Source organism: Pelodiscus sinensis, chromosome 2 (genome assembly GCF_049634645.1).
Source record: "Pelodiscus sinensis isolate JC-2024 chromosome 2, ASM4963464v1, whole genome shotgun sequence".
Classification (NCBI taxonomy): domain Eukaryota; kingdom Metazoa; phylum Chordata; order Testudines; family Trionychidae; genus Pelodiscus; species Pelodiscus sinensis.
This window is the reverse complement of record NC_134712.1, coordinates 240,046,121-240,070,665: the sequence shown is the minus strand read 5'-3', so window position 1 is coordinate 240,070,665 and position 24,545 is coordinate 240,046,121. Positions and strand designations below refer to the sequence as shown.

General features: G+C 45.0%; 1 protein-coding gene across 1 annotated transcript in view; it reads left to right on the top strand.

Annotated features, from left to right (window-relative positions):
- UBE3C (ubiquitin protein ligase E3C) overlaps positions 1-24,545 on the top strand; it is a 175,996-nt gene that overhangs the window by 24,167 nt on the left and 127,284 nt on the right. The window contains exons 5-7 of the mRNA XM_075922749.1: positions 4,331-4,446; positions 18,332-18,489; positions 23,908-24,061. Of these exons, the coding sequence (XP_075778864.1) occupies positions 4,331-4,446; positions 18,332-18,489; positions 23,908-24,061 (428 nt within the window). The remainder of the gene's footprint in view (positions 1-4,330; positions 4,447-18,331; positions 18,490-23,907; positions 24,062-24,545) is intronic.

Genomic DNA, 24,545 nt, shown 5'->3' with positions numbered 1-24,545 from the left:
GGCATTAAAGAAAATGCCTAAAACATTAAAAAAATCATAAAACTTTATCAGTAAATCCAGGCCAAAGAAAGAAACCAAGAAGAGAATTTCAAATTGTTGAGTATGCTATTTGCCCTTCATAAGTACTATTGTAGTCAGGTTTTTTAATATATTACAGTGCTTCATAAAAATGCTTTGAATTTGAGGAATTATGATAAATATTTTGTCAATTTATTCGATTTGAGTGGTGACAGCAGGGCATTTCCCTCCCCTGTCAGCATGCGTCTACACTGCAGGGCTTAACTCGAAATAAGCTGTGCAAATTAAGCTATGTCAGTTGCATAGCTTATTTCAAAATAGCTTATTTTGAAATTGGGAGTGTCTACACAGCATTTATTTTGAAACAGAACACTCTTCCTCTGACTTCCCTTAGTCCTTGTACAATGAGGGTTACAGGAGTCAGAGTAAGAAGTCCTCCAGCTTGACAGTACTTCAACATTATTTCAAAATAACTGCCTGCTGTGTAGACACAGACTAAGTTATTGCAAAATAAAACTAGTTATTTTGAAATAATGTTGCTGTGTAGACGTACCTCAGAGAGGCAGAAGTAGCATTATGGGGACCTCTTCTCCTCGTCCTCCTTCCAGCAGCAGAAGTGGAGGTAGAAGTAGGGTGGTGGGGAAGTATCTATCTCAGCAGTTGAGAGGAATTTGCTTGGAAGGATGGGTTATGTTAGCTGCTGTCACAGATCCTACTAAGCATCTCTCGTGGCTACTCACTGGGACTTCTGTGAGGGTAGTCCAGGCCTCTGCTATTCTGGATCTCCAGGTTGCCAAGCTTCTAGAGCAGTGGTCACCAACCAGTAGATGGGGATCTACCAGTAGATCTTGGAGCCTCTGCCCAGGTGATCCTGACAGGTTTGGCCAGGAACCTAACAAGTGCCATACTTCAGTTGCCTCTCCACCCACTGTCATGCTGCTCCTGCCCTGTACTTTGGAGCTGGCCTCCTGGGAGCCTCCTGCTTGCTGAGCAGGGTGTGGGAGAGAGAAGAGGTGGGGCACTGATGCCAGGGTGTCCCTCATCCCGCCACTTCTGTACCCTGTCTCCACACAGAGGGAAGGGCATAGAGGGAGTTTAGAAATGCAAATCTCTGTCTCTCTCATACACTGTGTGTTTCTGTTGTTCTCTCACACTCTGTCCTTCACTCTCATCTCCTGACCCAACACCTACATGGGGGGAGGGGGTTGTTGTTACTTCTTTTACTGATTGCAAAGTGGGTTATTTTTGGGTTTTGACTGGTCTGTGCATTTCATAATTTTCATTTCTCTCTTATGCTTAAATTTAATTCTTTGAGTAGTGAGTTCTATAATGCCTAACCTTCTGTGGCTGGAGTAATTATCCCTGTGGTAATTGCTGCTCCTGGATGTGGCTGGCATGTCCCTTCAGCCTGTGAGAGAGGCAGAGCAGGGGTTCTCCACATGCTGTCCTTATCTGAAGACACCACTCCTGCAGTTCCCATTGATCAATAATGGGGAACTGTGGCCAGTAGACACTGTGGGCTCTGTGCCTGTAGATGAGGGGCAGCACGTGGCGCCATAGAGCCATTGCTGTACATGCCAGCTGTTTTCAGGAGAGATGCAGGGCCACGGCAAGTGTAAGCCTGCCTTAACTCCACCCAGAAGCCATCTCAGTTAAACAGTGCCCAGCCAGAGCCTGCTTCCTCAACCCCTGTCGCATCCCTAAACGGCCTCCTATACCCCACCTCCTGCCCTAGACATGAATTCCCCTGCACCCAAACTCCTTCCCAGAGTTTGCACCCTGAAACTCCTTCTGGACCCCAGTCCCCCACCCTGGCCTAAGCTCGGAGCCCCTCTCACACTCCAAACTCCTTGGCCAAAAACCAGAGCCTGAAACCCAACCCCTACCTCAGCCTGGTGAAACTGAGTGAGGATAGGGGACGAAGGGGATGGAGTGAGTGGGGTTAGGCCTTGAGAAGGGGTAGAGCAGGGCCAGGGCCTCGAAGAAGGGGCAGGAAGGAAGCTGGGCAAGGGTATTTGGGTTTGAGAGAGATCTTACATTGCACTTAAATTGAAATAGTGATCGTGTTGTTAAAAAGGTTGGAGACCACTGTTCTAGAGTCTCATCAGTGTGCATCATTAGTCCTTCCTTTGCTTCTTTAGCATGTTTCTTTGGCATGGATGATCCGCTACCCTTCTCGGAAATGGAGCTCCTCAGCACATGTGCCTTGAATCCTCAGGCCCAGTACTAACTTCTGGGTTACCCCAGTTACTTACTTACCCCTCTGCAAGAATTTCTTCCCAAAGTATAGAAGCTTCTAGTCAGGTTAACTTTCTCAGGGCATGCAGCTTTATGAAACAGTTAACACACAAAGTCTAATGTGTTTTTGCTTTTGTCCTTAATCACATAAAGCCTGGGGGGAGTATAGATTGTACCAAAAATGAACATCTTAAACTGCAGTGTCTCTCACTAGTCCATCCTTTCATTGTGATCCTGTGTGAATCACCTGGGCAATGTTGAACCAGGTTTTGTACCTGTGGAGGCTGAGGGGAAGGAAGCATGAGTCATTGTTAGTTCAGTGAAGAGCAAGCCTATCCCCGCACTCTCCTGGCAGCAGCAGCTCTTCTCCTGCAGGGCTGGGCCCAGCTCCCCACTCTAGGTGTTGCAACATGGCACATGGAGCAGTGGGGAGGCCAAATTTGAATAAGTGGCATTGTGACATTCTCCATTTCACAACATTAGGAGGGGGGAGTCAGGCCTAGCCTTACAGAACAGGCAGTGATGCTGCTGTTTAAATACGGGGTAAAACTCACTCTTCAGCTAGTGTGCAAATTCATGTCATGTACGTACTTTTGACAGATGCATAATATGCTTGAAAAGGTGTTGCGTGTCTGTTAGTGCCATCACTGCATTGGGTTTGAGGAAGACAGGCAGGGAGACCCCAGTTCCATTGACTGTTGCATATTCTGTTGCTTCTCCCTCATGGACTGGAGGAAATAGCCCATGAGCACAACAGCTTGTGGTTTTTTTAGATCCTTCAACCACCTGTGTCAGGTGATAGTTTACTGGCTTCCCCAAACCCCTGCTGGTTGTAAGGGTAACTGGTAAGCATCACCCTTAAGAGATGATGCTTACTGATTCTGGTTAACTGTTAACCAGCGGGTGCTACAGCTGCTTTCCACCTGCCACAGCCGGCCTGAGTGCTCCACAGGCAGGAGCTGTTCCAACATCTGGAGCAGCCCCTGACAATGGAAGGCCTGGGCGCTCTGCAGGCAGGAACTGCTCCAGGGTCTGGTGCAGCCTCTGTCTGGGGGGAGCCAGGGTACCCCACTGGCAGGGACTGTCCCTGCTCGTCCCCTTTAATTGGTTAACTGGTTAAACATAATGTTTAACTGTTAAACCAATTAAATGGGGTTTTACATCTCTGACCCCTGAGGTGACTTTGTTGTCAAGGTAACTTCTTTCTTGCTAATTTAATTCTTCTAGGCAGGGGCTAGTCTTCTGAGCAGGGACCAGTCTATAGTGTATAGATTTCTAGTGATTGGATACTTAACTTCAGCTGTCATGTTTGCCCGTCCATCCACCAACCTTTGCAATCTCAACACAGCATAGAGAAACAGTCAAAAGATTGCACATTCTGAATGGATTTTGCAGCCTGGCACAGACACACAGGGTCCATAATGTCACACAGAATTCATAAATTGTACAGACATATTCCCAAATAGTCACAGCTGTGCTAGTCTCTTTTCTCATAACAAGTCAATCTTCTGTTGCCATGGTGGCAAGGCCTCCTTGAGTTGTGGGTCTCAGATGTATAGGGAGACTTATAGAGTTATTACTTCAGGTTGTCTGTAGACATTCTTGATTATAATCAGTTCTTATATTAAAGCTTTTCTTTGCAACATGAGGTCTAGACACTACTTTTATAATGAAAAGTTTAGCTTTTGACATACTAACATACTCATGTGACTCCAGTAATTGAAGCATGGGTTATTATGCTAGTGGCTTAATTGAACCTGTACTAGAGAAATATTTTATTGGTTAATGATGTTGCATTCTCATTAGATAATTCACAGTGCTAAACATAATCTTATTTTATAAACTGTAAAATCTTATGAACAGCATGTTTTCATAGTGTCTTATGTAGGCCAAAATATTATATCCTCTCTCATGTTGAGTCCTGTCTTTCTCCATGTATTGGCATTATTGGGACATTTGGTAGAGTAAGGTGCTTTTTCAAAATGAATAAGAATATTTCAATCAGCCTATAATGAATAACAACATTAATTTTTACAGGGTTTTTGATCATATTTGTGCATTTTGCTTTTCCCAGATATGGATGTGTCAGAACTTAATTAAACAGAGTTCTCAATTCGTTAAGCAGCTGGATGGTCCTGACAGACTTACTTGCTTATTCCAAATAAAAAGACTGTTGGGCCTATGTTGCAGGTAAATCTTTTTCTCCCAACTAATATTTAAATGATGTTCAGAAAGCGTATTGATATAACAAGATGAAAATTCAGGAATTAAATGTGATTCTGTTTTTTAGTCATGTTAGGTATACAGGCATCAATAAAGGCAAATCTTACCTGTTCAGGATAGTACATACACATGTGCTTATTGTCCACTGACTTCAAAGATAAACTTGTTCTTGTGTGCTGTCTTGATTAGTGATGGATTTAAGTGTATGCTAAAGTATTTTCCTGAACTGGAGCCATTAGCAATAATTGTACAAATCAGAACTAATGACTTTTTGGGGAGGAGCTGTATGGATCATAGCAGTATCTCCAGGTGATCATAAAATGCCTTATCCTTCGGGCCTTACCAAATTCAGGGCCTGAAAAATTAATCACGGATTGTGAAATATGTTTTTTTGCTTTCATCTTATACAGATTTTACAGGGGAGATCAGTATTGCTCATATTGTGTGTCCTGACCCGAAAGGGAGTTCCAGGGAGGTGGCCGCGTTGCCCCTCTTAGTTCTGCACTGCCTTCAGAGCTGGGTGGCTGGAAAATGTTGACTGCTGATGGCCAAGCTCTGCAGGCAGCAGTGAAGAAGTAAAGGTGGCAATGCCATCCAATCCCATCCTTCAGTGGTGCTGATGGTGGTGGTTCTGCCTTCAGAGCTGGGCTGCTAGCCAGTTGCCACCTCTGTCCAGCTTTGAAGGTAGCACAACAGCCACCAGCAGCAACAGTGCAGAAGTAATGTTAGCAATACTCCAACATATCCCCCCCACTCCTAGTGACCTTGCCATCCCCAACAATTTCTATGTGGGTCAGGGCCCCTACAATTACAACACTATGAAATTGCAGATTTAAATAGCTGCAGTAATGACATTTACAATTTTTTAAATCTTGTGACTGTGAATTTGCACCATTAATTTGGTAGGGGCCTACTTTTACTAACAAATTTATTGCTGTTTTATGGCTAATAAGGTTGTTTAAAATACTGTATGCTCCCACTTTTGATTTGGGGGCACAATATGCATGTGTATCTTTAACTACAGCAATGTGATAACTGTAAATAGTGATGCTGAGCATGCCTTCATATATGACCACAGAAGCAAAGTCTGCTGGGACAGAGATAAGTAGTAGACTTGGATCTGATAGAAGTAGCCCACTCTCATCCATAAAGCCAAAACGTTTTTTTTAAAAATTCAAGTGATAATAGTATCTAGCTCTCTTCTCCAGAGCTAAAAAGTCTTATGAAGAACATACTGTTTACTGTTTCCTTGGCTTGCAGAGCCAACAGTGGAAATATGCATCCAGACTTGTTTTGTCTGATTTGTATGAATTCAGTTAATGTAAGGGCATTTCTAGAAAATGGCTTGCACACTTAGATTTGGTTAAGTTTTTCTGGTAACGGTATGTACCATATATGTAGTGATCTATGACATAACTCTTTCTAAACTAAAATACAGATTACATAGGAACCCTATTTTAGATACTATATTTTCATTTCTGATCTCACTGTACTAGAAGTAAAGTTTCATTGTAATTAGAATCGCAATTTACAGTTTTAAAATTTGAAATAATTTGGGTAGTCTACTGTAAAAATGATTTCAGCATATCAGAGTTCAACGTATATATTTTACTGTATAATGTATTTGTATTAAATACATCTCAAATGTTGTTGCAATATGTGCTTATACCTGTTTTGGTTTAAATCTTTTATACATAGGTGATAAGTGGAATGGAAACAAAAAGATTTTTATACTAAATTTATATTTTCAAATAACATCTATATTTACATAGCAGAAGTTTCAGTTTTATCAGTTCTCATTGATTCAGTATTTGTGTATTTTACTTTTTAATGTGTCCCTTGATAATGTAAAATCTACCATGGAAATATAATTGAACGTATACATTGCACTATAGATTAGAAAGCAATAGGTTTATTGAAAACTGTTTATTTCCATGTGGAAAATTGCTCAGCGTAAATAGTTTGTAACGGTTTCAAATATTGATTCAGTAAGAGAGTCAACTAAAAAAAAACCCAAAACCACCCCACAAATTGATGCTCAAAGATATGTAATTATTAAAGAAAAATAAAATCTGATGTAGTTGGCATACATTTCCCCCTGAATTTCATAGAATTATAGAACTGTAGGATTAGAAGGGACTTTGAGAGATCATTTAGCCCAGTTGCCAGTACTCAAGATAGGACTAAGTATTATCTAGACTGGGGTTTCCCAACCTATGGGTCAGGACCCAAATATGGGTTGCCATTGCATTTTAAAAGGGTCGCCAAGTGTCTCCCCAGATGCCTCCTCTTCTCCCCCCATTTTTGAATTGCCTTGGATCACCAAGTCTTCCTGAATAGTCAAAATAGGTTCTCATCTGGAAAAGGTTGGGAACCTCTGATCTAGACCATTACATGAAAGGTGTTCGTCTAACCAGTTCTTAAAAACCTTTAGTGACTGAGATTTCACAACATTCCTAGGTAATTGTTCCAGTGCTTAGCTACTCTTAGACATTAGGAAATATTTTCTAACTGTAACCTAAATCTCCCTTGCTGAAATTGAAGCCCATTACTATTACTACTTTGCTGCTGGGATAACAATTTAGTATTCTCTTCTCCATAACTACATTTTCCATATTTGAAGAGTTTGTCCCCCTTTAGTTTTTTCCAGAAGAAATAAACCCAATTATCAGTCTTCCCTGGGTTTTTAATTATTTTTGTTGCTGTCCTGTGTTCTCCAATTTTGTCCACATCTTTCTTGTGGCGCCCTGAACTGGACACAATACTCTAGTTGAGGCCTAAGCAGCATGTAACAGAATGGAATAATTACTTCTTGTATCTTGCTTACAACACTCTGTCAATACAGCCCTAAATGATGTTTGATTTTTTGCAACATTGTTGACCCATATTGAGTTTGTGATTCACTATGACCACCAGATCCCTTTTTACAGTGCAGGCAGTCCCCGGGTTACATGGATCCGATTTACATCGGATCCCTACTTACAAACGGGGTGAGGCAACCCCGCACTAGCTGCGCCCCCCCCTGCAGACCAGGGAGATGCGAAGCTAGTGCCCTCCCCCCCCAGCAGACCAGGGAGACACGGAGAGGCTTTTCTCAGCACACACCTCAGCTTGAGAATAAAGGACTGAGGGAAGTGAGGTGTGGGAGAATAAAACTGAGTTCTGGAGAAATGTTTGGCTAGAGTTTTCCCTACAATATGTACCAGTTCCAACTTACATACAAATTCAACTTAAGAACAAACCTACAGTCCCTATCTTGTATGTAACCTGGGGACTGCCTGTACTCTTTCCTAGGCAGTCATTTCCCATTTTGTATATGAATAACTGATTGTTCATTACTAAGTGGAGTACTTTGTGTTCTTGCAGCTCCCTTTGGCTGGAAATGGCAAACTGGAGCCAATTGGAGCTGCGAGGCTCTGTGGCTATGGAGCCTTTGGTTAAACAAAGCGGTGTGGGCCTACTAGCAGCTTTCCCAAAGTGGGCCAGTGGCCCACTTAGAGAGACACTGGTCTAAATTATTGTTGAAGATTTTGAGTAGAACTGTTCCCTATGGGACCTCACTTGATATGTTTGAGTTTGAGTGTGAATCATCTCTTGGAGTGGTTTTCCAGCTGGGCATGCCCTCACTATATATTAGCTCCATAAGGGTTTCGTTTCCCTAATGTATTTATGAGAAGGTCATGTGAAACATGGTCAAAAGCCCTACTAAAATCACATCTGCCACTTTCCCCCTATTCACAAGGCTTGTTACCCTGTCAAAGAAAGTGGTTAAGTTAGTTTGACATGTTTTGTCCTTGATTCAAAGTGACACAATCAACTTGAAATTATCCTTTTTTTTCCCTGGACATTTTTTTAATTAGTGTGTTTACAAATGGCACCTAACAGTACTGTGATTAGTGCAGGGGTAGTCCAAAGGGCCTCCGTGGGCTGGAGCCGGCCTGCCAAATGAGTTGATCCGGCCTGCAGAGGCCCTGCTGCTCCATCTGCCCCAGGCCAATTGGGGGAAGCACATGAAGTCTCCTCCTGCCCTTCCCCCATTCTGGAAGGAGTGGGCAGCACTTCTAAGCACTGCATGCTCCTTGCAGGACAGGAGCAGGGCGAGAGGAGACATTGCACACTCCCCTTGTCCCCAGGCCAATTGGGGCTTGGGGTGGGGGAGGAGCGCATGAAGTCTCCTGCTGCCCCGCAAGGGGGTCAGCACTTAAAGTCAACCACCAACTGCTGCTCAGCCGGTGGTTAACTATAAATGTGGTGCTCCCTTGCAGGGTGGGAGCAGGGAGTGAGAGACTTCATGTGCTCCCGCCCCCCCCCAAACCCTGATTGACCTGGGGGCAGCAGTGGGGGGGGGGGGGGGGAAGCACACAGTCTCCTCTCACCTCCAGAGGCACAGGTACCTCAGAATAGCTGATGGTTCTCTCTGTGCGGGGCAAAGACTTTGTGCGCTCCCCTACCCCCAAACCTACCGGGGTCTGTGGGTGGGGAAGCACGGCAGTATCCTGGCCCCGCTCCTTCTCCCTGAAGCCCTGCCCCTTCTGGGGCAGCCCAGGGCCACTTAAAAAATTTCTGAAGTGGCCCCTAGTCAAAAATTATTGCCCACCTCTGGATTAATGGAAGTGTTTTTCTCTGTTTTATAGTTTATTTACTTTGTGCATTTGTCAGCATTTTGCATATTCTCCTTTATAGCATATACATTTCTCTCTGTTTGAATTGGGTTTTTACACAGCAAAAGAGAGATAGGAACATGTACAATTATAAAAAATTGTCAGGGAATCTCTGGGGCAAGGATAGTAACATAAATGACTTTGAATCCTTTTTTAATTGTTAGATTTCAAGTTGGCAATGACCTTTTAATTTTTTTCACTATCATATAGTTGTATGTATGTAAAATACAATATATGAACTAGATGATATGGACTTCATCATTGTTCTGTGTGTTGAAATCCATTTTACCTGTAGTAGAATTCAAAAGATGATCCAATCGGGTTTCTAAAGTTCTTTTTACTTCCTTCATTTTGGGGCTGTTCTTTTAACCATTCGATTCATAATTTTTCTTGTCCATAGGCACCCATCATGCTATGTACTTATTCTCCACCATTTCTTTAGTTACAGTGGTTTCATGAAGGCTATGTCTAGACTGGCATGATTTTCCGGAAATGCTTTTAACGGAAAAGTTTTCTGTTAAAAGCATTTTCGGAACAGAGCGTCTAGATTGGCACGGACGCTTTTCCGCAAAAGCACTTTTTGCAGAAAAGCGTCTGTGGCCAATCTAGATGTGCTTTTCTGCAAAAAAGCCCCGATCGCCGTTTTTGCGATCGTGGCTTTTTTGCGGAAAACAAATCTCAGCTGTCTACACTGGCCCTTTTGCGCAAAAGGGACTTTTGCCCGAACGGGAGCAGCATAGTATTTCCGCAAAAAGCACTGATTTCTTACAGTAGGAAGTCAGTGCTTTTGTGGAAATTCAAGCAGCCAGTGTAGACAGCTGGCAAGTTTTTCCGGAAAAGCGGCTGATTTTCCGGAAAAACTGGCCAGTCTAGACACAGCTGAATAGTTTAGCAAAGTAGTGGAGAGAATTGAATGGTTGGCACTTCATTCTGTAGTTGAGGACAGAACTTTTCACACACATATGATTGTCTTCAGCTGTCTCTCCAGAATCCCACACAGCTTAGTCCTGGCAGACCTGATTTTGTGTTGACATCATACCTTTTGGTATTTAGATAATCAGGATTTCTCTTCTTAGAAGTTTCATTATGATGATGTCTACTGAGTCCTGCAGACAACTAAACTTAGCAAGTCAGTGAGGTGAGGAAACTAGCAAAGGCAGGTTGGATATTTGAATGGAAAATAAAAATATACAGGTTTGTTTTAGTTAAAGCCTTTTTTTTTTTTTTTTTTTTTTTTTTTTGTTAGTATTAAGAAAAAATACAAAACCTTCTCCTTCAGGATTTAAATTAAGTAGTATTGGGAATTAGGTTGATGTCTATGCCGCCTCTTGTGCCTTTCTCTGAAGGATCTGGTGCTGGCCACTGTTGATAGGATATTAGACTAGCTCTGTGGTCACCAACGTGTCGATCGCGGTTGATTGGGAGGGCCTGACCAGTCGATCGCGAGGCGTTCGGACCCCCATTTTCTCCCACTTGCCCCCCCCACCTCCAAGAAGCCCCACTACCTACCTCCAGCGACAATGGAGGTAGTGCCATCTTCCTGCAGGGTGGAAGGAAGTCCGGCAGCTGCGCGCCGCTTCCGGGGTTTCAGGAAGTGCGCTGGCTGCTCCCCCTCCTCCAAACAGTCAGCGCGGTTCCACAGTCCAGGTCTGTGGCGTGCCAGGGACTTGCTGTGCAGGGCGGTGGTGGGGGAGAGGAGTGTCCAGAGGAGGTGCACGCTGGGGCTTCCCTCTTCTGCCGGGGCGGGAGGGGGGGGAGAGGTTAGGAGTCCCCAGATCCCCAGAGAAGGCATGCGCCAGGGGTGACTACTTCTGGGGGGCAGGAGGGAAGGTAGTAGGAGTCCCCAGAGGAGGCACCTGCCGGGTACTCCCTATTCCCTGCCCCAGCACCCATAGCACCCTTCCCCAGTACCATGTCCCCTGCTCTCACCAGCACAGTTGGGGCCACATTAGTGAGGCTGTGTGTGTGGGGGGGCGGGGGCGGGGTTGGAGGAATAATTTTTTTTTGCATCTCACTTGTGTGGCCCCAACTGAATTTTCTGTGGGTCAGTGACCCCTGACTTAAAATAGGTTCCCTACCCTTCTCATACATAAAGACAATGCTGAAACATTGTGTGTTTGACATAATATTTTATTTAAAAATGAAGCCTGGCCAACAAGCCCCCATTTGGGGCTAAGCCCCCATCTGGCTGCAGCATCATAACACTCCTGTACCCTTCTCCCCTGACCCTAACCCTGAGCCTCTCATACACTGGAACCCCCTGTCCTGAGCCTCTCAAATCCCCAAACTCCTGCACCCCCACATCCTGAGTCTTCTGCCACAACACTTCTGCACCATCTACACACTGCAAATCTGTGTCCTGAGCCCATCATACTCCCAGCCTCCCTGCCCTGAGGCCCTCACATACCCCAACCCAAACTCCTTCAACTTCACATCCACACCCAACAGTCCTCAGCCTGGAGCCCCCTCCCCGAGCCAGCATCCCCTTCTCCACCTCCTCGTGCATCCAAATTCCCTCCCAGAGCTTGTACCTCTCATCCCTTCCCACATCCAAATCCCTCATTCCCACCCCAGAGCCCACACATCCTGTCTCAACCCAGTGAGGGTACGGCTAGACTGCAGGAGTTTTTCTGGGATTCCAGAGGTATCCTGGAAAAACACTTCCACATCCAGGGACGCATTTGTTCCATGTTTTTTAGTGGAAGAGCAAACATGCAAACATGTTGTTTCAGTAACCCCTGTATTCCTCATTCCACGAGGAATAAGGGGGCTTCCAAAAAAGGGGTGGTTCTTCGAGTGATTGCTCATGTGCATTCCAATATAGGTGCACGCACCGTCGGAAGTTTTTCTCGCAGAAGTACCCTTAGGGCCAGCAGGGAGCCCCCTGGAGTGGCGCCGGTATACTAGTCCATATATACCCCTGCTGGCTCCCTCACCCACTCAGTTCCTCCTTAGCACTGTGGTGGTCGTTTGAAGGACTTTCAGCTCCTCAAAGTGATTGTTGACTTCATTGTTCTTCTTCAATCTTTAGTTAATTTTCAGCTAAGTGTCTGAAATTTAAGTTAAAGACTTTTTGTTGTTTTCTGTTGATTGCTCCCCACCACAGTATGCTGTGTGCCCAAGGCTTTAAGCCCTGAAAAATGTGCAGTAGGCCTATGCTATGCGGTGACTCGCACTCATTGTGCTTAAAGTGTCTGGGAGAAGCACACCTTACAGAAGCCTGTAAAATCTGTAAGGCCTTCAAGCCCAGGACAAAATGCGAGAGGAAGTCACGCCTTAATATCCTCCTCATGGAAGCGGCTCTCCGCCTGGCACCGGCCTCTGCACTGGCCTTCCGGAGCACACCGGCCTCAGTGCGTGACGGTTCTGTACACCGTGCCTCTCTGGCACTGCAGGGGCCCCGGCACTGCTCTCAATCGCTGGCACCTCAGAAGAAGAGGCGGCCTAATGGATCGGTCCCTGCATAGGCACGTGCCCTCCGGTGAGGCATGCGGCGCCAATGAGCCCAGAGCCCGGACCTTCTAGGTCAGGCAGGCCTGCCTCCCAGCGAGGGGAGATCAGCCTTTTGGAGGACTTCCCAGAGCCATCCACACCGGAGGCCTTGGAGGCAGCGAGGGTTCTAATAGAGTCCTTCCCGTCCCTTCCTCCCTGACTTCGGCACCTTCTAGATGGCACAGGGACGCTTGGCATCAGTTGCTTTCTGGAGTGACCAAAGACATGGTGCATGAGGGCAGATATTGCCTGGCCTCGACGGCATCGCACGTGGCACTGGCCATCAAGGCACTGAAACCCCTGGTACCGTCCAAAGGCATGGCACTGGACTCAGTGCGGCAACATCGCTCAGCGCTGTCACCGCCCCGGGGCCCATTGGCACCTACCTCCATGCAGGACCCACATGCAGCCATGCCTCCTCCACCGCCTTGGCACCATGACAAGCCAGAGTCCATGTCTCGGCGCACCACAACTCCTTCGACACATGCGTCAGCACCGCCCTGGTTTGCCTCGGAGTATTCATCCGACTCCGAGATGGAATCCGTCTGGTTCTCGAGGTCTTGCTCGTGGTGTCGCTCCCAGCACTGTTCCCGGCACCGTAGTCCTCCGCTCCCGTACCAGCAACAGTGGGCTCATCTGGTTCTGATGCCCATGGTGCAAACATGGCCCCTTCAGCCTGCGGGGCAGTGGCCCTTCTGGACTCCCTGGGCTTATCACCAGGGCTAGGGCGTGGACCTTCCCAGACCAGCTTCTGTCTCTTCGGGGCCACAAGTTGCTCTGTCGGCGACATCTCTGGTCAGGTCCCCCACCTCGGGACGTTCTCTAGCTCCGGGCCAGTTGTCCCCAGGTCCAGGGTCCAGGTCTGGTGAGCCAACCTTCTCCCTCTTCCTCCATGGACACGTTGGACAATCCAGGTCATGAGGATGACCCTGTAGGTGAGGTCGAAAAGAGGTCATCGTCCTCCTCCCTGGATGAGGCATTAGCTGACTCCACACCGTCCATGCCCTCCATAGACGCCAGAGCCCATCAGGACCTTCGCCGCTGCCTGGCCCAAAGTTTGGGGGTTGAAGTGGAGAAGGTTTCCTACAACTCAGATCCTACTGTTGACATTCTGCATGTTGACATCCCCTCTAGAGTGGCTCTACTGGTCAACAAAACAGTGGCCAAAATCTCCAAAGCCTTGTGGCAAACCCCCGCCTCAATTCCTCAAATGGATAAGCGTGTGGAAAGGTACTTTGTCCCCCAACAGGGTAACTAACACCTCTTCTCTCACCCTCCCTCAGGCTCGTTGATGGGGCAAGCCGTTAATCAAAGGGAGAGACAAGGGCAGCCTCCTGCCACTCATAAGAACAGGGAGGCCAAAAAGTCTGACCTGCTGGGACAGAAGGTGTACGCTTCTGGTGGGGGGGCATCCAATATTGCATTGCCAACCAGCAAATCCTCTTGTCCAGTTACGCATACATCATCTGGGCATCCATGGACAAGTTTACGGACTTGCTCCCTAGGGACTCCTGCTCAGAGTACAAGACTTTTCACAAAGAGGGAAGAATGATCTCCAGAGCGGCTCTCCAAGTGTCTCTCAATGTGGTGAACGCCGCAGCTTGAGTGATGGCCACCAGGGTGGTTCTGCACTGTAGTTGATGGCTCCAGGGGACTGGGGTGCCATTGGAGCTCCAAAACGCCATTCAGGACCTCCCGTTCAAGGGTCTCTCGCTCTTTTTGGAGCAGACAAACGAGAGGCTTCATGGCTTCAAGGATACCAGGGCGATGTTAAAGTCCTTAGGCCTGCACACTCCTGCCACCCAGAGGTGTACCTAGTCAAATACGAATGTTCCTAGAGTGCCTCCCCAGAGCCCATGCCCCGACTTTGCACACCGTAGGAGCAGGAGTGGCAACGGCAGGAATGACAGGCGCAGACCATGCCCAGCCCCCAACAATAACCAGGGGCCCCGAAGCAAGCCCCTGGGCCCCCGTCAAGGGTTTTGACAGGACCCTTGAGAGCATCTTTCCAGTCTTCTCTCTATTTTTCCAGGACCGTTTATCCTATTTCCTCCAGGCCTGGCAGAGTGTTACGTCAGACTGATGGGTGCTGGAGATAGTGGAAAGCGGTTATGTAATCCTTTTCCACTTGCCCCCTCCTTCCCAATCCTCTTCCCCGTCTCTTTTCAGGACCCCTTACAAGCCTCTGATACAGGAGGAAGTAAATCATCGCCTTATGCTAGGGGCAGTGGAACGCGTTGCCCCTGAGTTTTGGAATAGGGGATTCTATTCCCGTTACTTTCTGGTTTCAAAGACGAAAGGGGACCTTTGTCCCATTCTGGATCTCAGAGCTCTAAATTCCTTCATTGTCGAGACAAAATTCAGAATAGTGACTCTGGCATCCATTATCCCTTCCTTAGCCCCAGAGACTGGCATGCTGCTCTCGACTTAAAAGACGCTTACTTTCACATTTCAGTTATCTCCCGCCATTGAAGGTTCCTACGGTTTACCGTGGGCCCGGACAATTACCAATTCACAGCCCTCCCGTTTCGTATTTCTATGGCCCCTTGGGTCTTTACCAAATGCATGGCAGTGGGGGCTGCCGAGCTCAGAAAAAGGGGTGTCCAGGCGTTCCCCTATCTAGACGATTGGCTTCTGAGGGGGGGAGTCAGAGACTCAGGTGAGAGCCCACATTACCACAGCCTGCAGACTCTTAGAAGACTTAGGCCTTCTGTTGAATCTGGACAAACTGACCCTGACTGCTACCAAGATAATAGAGTTTGTGGGTGCCACCATAGATTCCCTGGCATAGAGAGCCTTTCTGCCCAGCTCACGGTTTCCCATGATACAGACGATGGTCAGGGTGCTCCAGAACTTTCCAGTGACCACCGCCCAGACTTGCATGCGTTTACTGGGCCTGATGGCTGCCTGCACTTATGTAGTGTAGCACACCAGACTCTGCATGCGCCCGCTACAGATGTGGCTATCACGAGTCCACAACCTGGTCGTCCACTCTTGGGACAGGGTACTGACAGTCCCGGCCCCCATCCTCCTTGTATTGCAATGGTGGACCCACCAGGCAGAGGTCTGTGCAGGGGTTCCATTCTCCAGACCAGTGCTGTCCATCCGTCTTGTCATGGACAACTTGGACATGGGCTGGGGAGCTCACTTAGGAGACCTCCACACGCAAGGTGAGTGGTCTGCGGATTAAACCTCCCTGCGCATTGATATCAGGGAGCTATGGGCAGTCCGATTGGCTTGTGCAGTTTTCCTTCCCCATCTGAAGGGCTAGTCCATCCTCATTCTGTTGGACAACACGACAGCGGTGGCATACATAAGCAAGCAGGGCGGGGTCCATTCCCCTTGCCTGTGTTTAAAGGCGATCAGCCTGTGGGACCTCTGCATCGGGGCGGACATCCACCAATGGTTTCCTATCTCCCAGGCTCCCAGAACGTCCTGGTGGACAGGCTGAGCAGATCATTTGCAGGTCACGAGTGGTCCCTGCGCTGGGATGTAGCCCGTTCCATCCTCCATGCATGGGGGTCTCCCCACCTGGACTTGTTCGCCCCGGGGCAGAACAAGAGGTGCTTGCGTTCCTGCTCCCTCATGGGTCAGGGGCAGGGTTCCTTAGGGGATGCTCTCCTCCTCCCACGACCGCAAAGCCTCTTGTACTCCTTCCCGCCTTTCCCGCTAGTTCACAGGGTCCTCCTGAAAGTGCGGAAGTTCAGGGCGTCCCTGATTCAAATCGCCTCTGCATGGCCCAGGAAAAACTGGTTCTCGACCCTCCTCAGCCTCTCCTGCGAGAGGCCCGTATCCCTCCCACTGGTCCTTGGACCTGATATCCCAGGACTCGGGCAGACTCCGATGCCCGGACCTGCAATTGCTGCATCTGAGTGTGGAAGCTCTGGTGCTCTGAACGGGTTCAAGAAGTCCTCCTGGGTAGCAGAAAATCCTCTACCAGGGCCACATATCTGGCTAAGTGGAAGCGGTTCTGCTGTTGGGCTTCCCAGAAGGGGGTACGCTCAAGGTGGGTTCCAATCCCCCTGATCTTAGATTACCTGTTGGATTTTAAGCTCCAGCATCTTTCTTCCTCCTCCATCAAGGTTCACCTGGCGGCTATCTTGCCCTTCCACTCGGGGGAAGAAGGGAAAACCCTATTGCCAATCCAGTGGTCAACAGGTTCCTGAAAGGATTGGACAGGCTCTATCCCCACGTCCACCAGCCTGTTCGCGCAATGGGACCTAAACTTGGTTCTTTCCAAACTTATGGGGCCACCTTTCGAACCGTTAGTGACGTGCTTCCTCCTCCACCTGTCTTATAAGGTGGCTTTCCTGGTGGATATCACTTCCTCCAGGTGGGTATCTGAGCTTAGGGCACTCACATCAGATCCCCCCTACATGATATTTTTTAAAGATAAGGTTCGGCTCCACCCTCACCCGGCTTTCCTGTCGAAGGGGGTGTCCTCCCAGGACATGTTCCTACCGTTTTTTTTACCCTAAACCGCACGCATCTGGGAAAGAGCAGGCTTTACACACTCTAGACGTCTGTAAGGCGCTAGTCTTTTATTTAGACAGGACTAAACCCTTCTGGAAGTCGCCACAACTTTTCATGGCTATCGCAGAGCGCATGAGGGGCCAAACCGTGTCCACCCAGCAGATAGCCTCTTGGATAACCGCCTGCATTAGGGAGTGCTACACCCTGGCGGGTGTTTCAGCTCCGCCCCGTAGAGTGCACTCCACGAGGGCAGTGGCCGCCTCCACCGCTTTCGTAGTGCAGGTTCCCATCCTGGACATCTGCAGAGCCACCACATGGTCCCCTGTCCATATGTTTGCCAACCACTATGCACTGTTGCATCAGGCCAGAGGGGATGCTGCCTGGGTAGGGCGGTCCTCCACTCCTCTGTAGTTTCATTGTCCAGCCCGCTTCCTTAGATTCTGCTTTGGTGTCACCTATATTGGAATGCACATGAGCAATCGCTCGAAGACGAAAGACCAGTTACTTACCTCGTAACTGTGATTCTTCGAGATGTGTTGCTCATGTCCATTCCAAATCCCCGCTCACTGCCCTTTATCTGGAGTATGCCGGTAAGAGGATCTGAGTAGCTGAGGGAGCCAGCAGGGGTATATATGGGTTGGTATACCAGCGCCACTCCAGGGGGCTCCCTGCTGGCCCTCAGGGTACTGCTGAGGGAAAATCTTCCGACGGCGCATGCACGCTGCGCGCACACACCTAATTGGAATGGACATAAGCAACACATCTCGAAGAATCACAGTTACAAGGTAAGTAACCGTTCTTTTTTCTGACATTTGGCCCAGTCTAGACAGGCCAAATGTTGGAAAATCCGCTTCCTACAGAAGAATTTGAAAAAAAAAGCAGCAGTGTAGCTGTACCCTGAGAGTATATAAGGGCTGGAGATAGCAAGTGGTGGAGAGGGCGGGGCTTCAAGGAAGGGATGCAGTCTTTGGGGGAAGAATTAGCTTGTTCTGACTTTTAAAAAGTGATCTTGGGTGCAAAAGGGTTGGAGACCACTGGACTAGCTGGACCATCAGTTTCATCTGGTTTGTCAATTCCTAAGGGTTGTTGGAGAATCTATTATAAAAAAGATGATTGTTAAAGAGGATGTGAAAATCTTTGTAACTCAATTTTTAAAAAGTGTGTGTAAACCTTAACTGGGAAAATCCTCTCATATTAAATAATTGTGAATTTTATTTTATCTACAGGTTATTGCAAAACTGCAACGATGACAGTCTGAATGTTGCACTTCCTATGCGAATGCTTGAGGTATTTTCATCTGAGAATACGTATTTACCTGTTTTACAAGATGCCAACTATGTGGCATCACTAATTGAACAAATTTTGCACTACATGGTTCAAAAAGGTCAGTAGCAGGAATATTAGAAGTTGTAGAAAAACCACGAACTTTGAACAAATGTGTAACTGCCAGAGGCCATGTTGCTTAGTCACTTTATACTTTGACAATAGACATTATGGTTAACATTAAGAAGAGCAGGCTCTGACCCATAGTTTTAGTAAACATATTTGCGAACAGAAAGTTACAACTCAATACTTCGATTTCTTTGGAAATCATGTTTCTAAACAGTATGTTTTACTTTGTTGTTAGTCCTAGTTAGTTTTACTATTTAGTTGGTAATATGCTAATATTAGATAGTGAATACGTTTCATTCCTCCAACTACTGTTTTACTTACGAGCAAATAACCTTTGTCCTCATCCAATTCCAAATTTCAGTGTTGCTCTGAAAAATGACTGTAAAAATGTTACTTTCTTTCCCAACAGATGATCTCCCTTTATCTACTAAATGGTCATTATTAAAGTGTTTGTTAATTTTTAATCCTGTTAGCACCAACACAGCAAAGAGATAGTGAGCTAAATTCTGTTTCCTTTGTTCCCTGATCAATAGAGCTATTTACTGAGTTCCAATCAGTTGCACCTGTGCAAACCTGTTGAAAGCAAACTAGATTGCATATGTGTCACTGTGGGTTTAATTTAACTTGTAGAACTTGTATTACTTTTGTGGGATGTGAAAAGGAAAAAACTCAGTTTGGCTTTCTGTTTCTGGGTTGAGTTTGCCAGACTTGTATCTCAGGGAAAGGAAAAATGTTTTTCTTAACTGATCATATTTAACCTGACAGCCATAAAAACCACAGAACTCTGGGATGTCATTTCTACAGTCACTTCTTGGAATAGATCCATATTATCAAGTTTTAAAACATATACAGTGGACTAAATCCTTCTCTTACACTGGAACTGTTGATATAGATAGCACTGCTACAGTCAGAACTTATTTTTTAACAGAGCATAATATAGTGTGAGAGAGATTGCAGTATGTTAATTGGCTTGCCTGAAAGCTTTTTACAAATTTTCACAGTATGCTGTTAGGAACACCATAATTTGTATATTTGTTTAGCTCTTGTTTAAAGTATTTTGGAGCTGTCTCCTGCATATGTGAAGTTAGGTTGTAAGGCCTACATAACATCAATTTTTCAAAATCGATGTATGAGAGAGCTGAATTTTATGAACTTAGATTTTTAAGCTGTCTCTCTAATCATAGTATAAAAAGCAAAAATATCAACGTAACTGCAGCTGTGCTGTCCTTTTAATCATACATGATACCTGAGTTGTACAAAACACTTCTGTGATCTTTGTTTATATCTTTTTAAACTGTATTTTGTACACAAGCCATCTAGCCCAGGGGTTTTCAGACTTGGGCTATGGGCTTGTCTGGGTAAGCTGCTGGTGGTTGGGCTACAAGACACTTTGTTTATCTAAGCATCCGTAGGCATGGATCCTCATAACTCCTATTGGCTGCCGTTCACGGTTTCCAATCAGGGGGAGCTGTGGGAAGCGGTGTGGGTCAGCTTAACCGGGTGGGCCTGCGACCCAAGTTTGAAAACCCCTGATCTCTGATCACTATTACCCTCGCTATCTCCTGCATCCCCTGTACTTTCCATTTGCTATTTCCACCACTTGTTACAGCTTATCTTATAGCCCCTGCTCCAAATAGTTTAACATTTGTTTATGATGTACTGTCCAATAACTTTGACCAAGGGCCTTTGGGCTTATGTCCAAATTAAATTTGACTTTTCATTTAACGTTCTAGGTAATACTGTAAACAAGTTGTTAATAATAACCTGAGTGAGTTAAGGCAAAAGAGATTTGGTCCAGGAGACACAAGATCTGCTTAATGAAAAGAAAATGCGTATTACAAAAGGAAAACTATAGTTTGCAGGGTTTGGCAAGTGATAAACAAGTTATTCACATTTAAAAAAGAAATTCAAAGAGTTAAAATGCATAGCAAAATCATTTTAAAATATTTATTTCTAATTACCCTGTAGCGTCTGGAAAGGTGTGAAGGGCAAAGTGGTTATCTCTTAATTTTCTTATGTATTGAAATACATGTGTGTACTGATTTAAACACTAGTTTTGGAGTAGAATAAGAACATAAGAACGGACATGCTTAGTCAGACCAAAGGTACATCTAGTCCAGTATCCCGTTTGCCGACAGTGGCCAATACCAGATACCCCAGAGGGAGAGAACACAACAGATAATCCTCATGCGATCCCTCCCCTCTCACCCATTTCCAGACAAGCAGAGGCTAGAGACGCCATTCCTACCCATCCTGGCTAATAGCCATTGATGAACCTAGCTTCCATGAATCTATCACAATTTTTTGCTGTGTTTCCCCTGGTGCAAGGGTGGGTAAAACTTTTTAGGACTTGTCTTCACTAGGAAAAGGATTTATTTTAACATTTGTTAGTTAGCATGTATTAGCTAGTGTGTTAAAATCCTAGTATAGACAAATTTCAGAGGGTAACCATGTTAATCTGTTTCAGTAAAACCAAGGAGGTTCCAGCCCATGAAAGTTTATGCCCAAATTAAATTTGTTAGTCTTTAAGGTGTCACAGTACTCCTCATTAGTATTTTCAAGGCAAGTTGTAGTTCTTCAAGTACTTGTTCACATATGTTCTTCTGTTGGTGTGCATGTGCTGTGTGCACATGAGTTTGGATTCCTTCAGCCAACAGTCTTCCTTGGGGCCATGCTTGTGCCCTGGCTGTCCTTTTCTGCCCACCTGAGAGAAAAAGGACAAGGGACTACTATTGTCCCTCTATTCCTTTGTAATCCATGAGTTATGGGGCTTCATAGTTACAGTGTGGATGATGGAATATATTAAGAGAACACATTTCTAAGAGCAATAGAAACTGTAAGGTAAAGTACTTATTATAAAACATAATTTAGTAGGGGTAAAAATTAGAGGGGCCCTAGGTTTTTCCTCGATCAAGACACAGATGTTGGAGCTACAGCTGCCTTGACAGTACTAGAGTCTAAATATGTGTTAATATGCATTAACTAGCCTATATAAAAAGGTACTTTTTCCCTAATGTAGATATAGCCTTACAGCAAGGAAAAGAATGTCTAGCAATATAAATCATTGTAACTTATAAGAACAAGAAACTCATTTATGGAACTTTCAAACTCAAATAATTTGGACTGCTGAAATACCCCTTCGTTAGCCTCAGTATTAATAATTTGTAAGTATGTATGAAATTTCAATAACCTAGAGGTTAGGGATGTTAAATTTAGATTAATTGGCTGTTTGAATAGTCAATGCAATTTGCATCGACTATTCGATTAGTCGGTAAGGGCGCCTCTGCCTTTGAAGTGTAGCAACAGCCGTAGGGTGAAAGTGCTGCAGGGAGCACAGGGCCAGCAGGCAACTCAAGTAGTCCCCTGCTGGCCCCATGCTCCCCGCGGTGTTTTAAAGCGGCAGCTCTGCAGGGTGCATAGGGTCAGCTGGGAACTCTGAGTTCACAGCTGACCTTGAATTCCGTGTGGCACTGCTGCTTTGAAACATTGCTGGGAGCCTGGCATCCAGCTCCATGTTGCGTTTCAAAGTGGTAGTGCTGCATGGAGCCAGGAGTCAGTGGGGGAGTCCCCGGCTGGCCCCTGACTTCACATGGTTATTTTATCCATACACTCTTACTTTAAGTTGAACAAATGATTTTTAGTCTCCAATAAGTAGGCTCAAATATATATTTCTAGGTTCAGCATTAATGAATGTTCTTTTCAAGAAATAGATGCCACAAAAGATTCTTCATAAAATAACTATATATTCTACACTTCATTTTCAGCTATTATATGATGCTTTACTAGCAGAGCAAATTTAAACCCTTCTCTCAACAGCATAACAGCCATACTGGGTCAGACCAAAGGTCCATTTACCCCCATATCCTGTCTTCCCACAGTGGCCAATGCCAGATGCCCCAGAGGGAATGAATAGAATAGATAATCAAGTCATCCATCCCCTGTCACCCATTCCCAGTTTCTGAAAAACAGGCTAGCGACACTATTCTGACCCCTCCTGCCTAATAGCCATTGATGGACCTCTCCTCAGTGAATTTATCTAGAGCTCTTCTTTGAACCCTGTTATAGTCTTGGACTTCACAACATCTTCTGTCAAGGATTTCCACAGGTTGACTGTACGTTTTGTGACGAAGTGCTTTCTTTTGTTTGTTTTAAAACTGTTATCTATTAATTTCTTTTAGGGACCCCTGTTTCTGTGTTATGGGAAGGAGTCAATAACGCTTTCTTATTCGCTTTTTCCATACCAGTAATGATTTTATAGACCTGTATCATATCTCCTTTAGTTGTCTCTTTTCAAAGCTGAAAAGTCAGTCTTTTTAATCTTTCCTCATACGGCAGTCATTCCGGACTCCAAATCAGTTTTGTTGCTCTTTTCTGAACTTTTTCCAATGCCAAGATACCTTTTTTTGAGATGAAGTGACCACATCTGCATGCAGATTTGGTTTGGTTTTAAGAGGCAGTGTGAAGGGTAGAAAAGTTAGTTCAAACGTTTAAGGCTTTATAAACCTTCCAGAGATGCTTTTGTGATGTCTCTTGTTGTCATGGACCGATTTTCACTGACTAAAGCAGGTAATCTGAATTTTACTACTGATAATAAAAGTATATAAGAACTGTAGTATCTTTAGAAAATATGTGAATCTGTTAGTTTTCACTTTCTCTACATTTTAAATTCATTGAGCAAGAAGGTGAATTAATGGTGGGATGGAATCATGAAATAGTTTTTGCATCTTATTGACATGAATGCTGTTCAGGTTGCCTCCCACCAACATCTTTGTGATGTAGTCAATAGAGCATCATATTGTAATGCAAGAGATCCAAAATTTAGGAACAATTTTCAATCCAAACTGGTGAAGGTCACAAGTGTTTGTAGAATTGTGATTTTCCTCTAACAGGAGATGTGTGTGCAGGATGTCATATGATACTCTGGAAGGTTGTGGATCTTGTGGGAGTCATTGATGGTGTCCAAAAGGCCAAAAAAACCAACTGTCAGAAGTGGGACAGGCAGATGTGTTCAGAGAAATAGGAGATTTAGTATAACACGGTAGTGTTTAGGTGACAGCTCCTTTAATGAGCCAGTTCAGCAGAAGCAGATTATTTTTGAAAGTCACACTAATTCTGTGCACATTTATCTGTCTCTTCATTTTACAAAATAAACTGCATTTGAAGGGGGGAAAAAAAAAACTTGTTGATGATCTGTCCAGTTTCTTCTGTGAGTATAGCCTTTTGCTTCATTTTCCCCTAGTTTTCTCTTAATTGTATAGATCAGACTTTATGCTATGAATTGTAAATAGATCCTAATTATAAATTGCACAGTTTTTTTTACAACTCAAGAAATAAATGGTTGCATATATTTTTATTTGTTTTTTTTACAACTCAAGAAATAAATGGTTGCATATATTTTTATTTGTTTCAGGATACTACAGGTCGCTTTATTTGTTAATTAATAACAAGCTTCCATCGAGTATTGAATATTCTGATGTCTCTCGAGTTCCTATTGCAAAAATATTGCTAGAGAATGTTCTGAAACCATTGCACTTTACATATAGCTCCTGTCCAGAAGGTGCAAGGTAAATAAAAGAGATCTTTCAATATTTGTATATCAACTTTTTGTTATCTTAGACACATAGGGTAATGCAGTTTTTAGTTAAGATTTTGTATGTGCTATTGAGTGAACAGTGTTACAGAAAATACAAGTTTGTGTGATAGTACAATAATGTATGGAAGTAGGTTTTCTAAAATTCTTGACAGCACTATTTTTCAGTTAAATATAGTTCATAATCTTGAAATGGGTTCAGGGTAGTTTTATTTGGGTACACTAGGCTTTAAAGAAAAATATAAATACAGTAATATTGAGGAAGGCTGATTAATTTTGAGCAATCTGAGAAGCTTAATATAGTAACATAGGATTAAGAAATGTAGCTATGCATAGTTTCCTAGATGGATAAAATAATATGTTCTGATTTGTAAGTTGATGATGGATGTTGAACATGCCGTGGATGTTCTAGTGAAAATTTGTGTGTACCTTTCTGTAACAAAACATTTTCCCTCCCT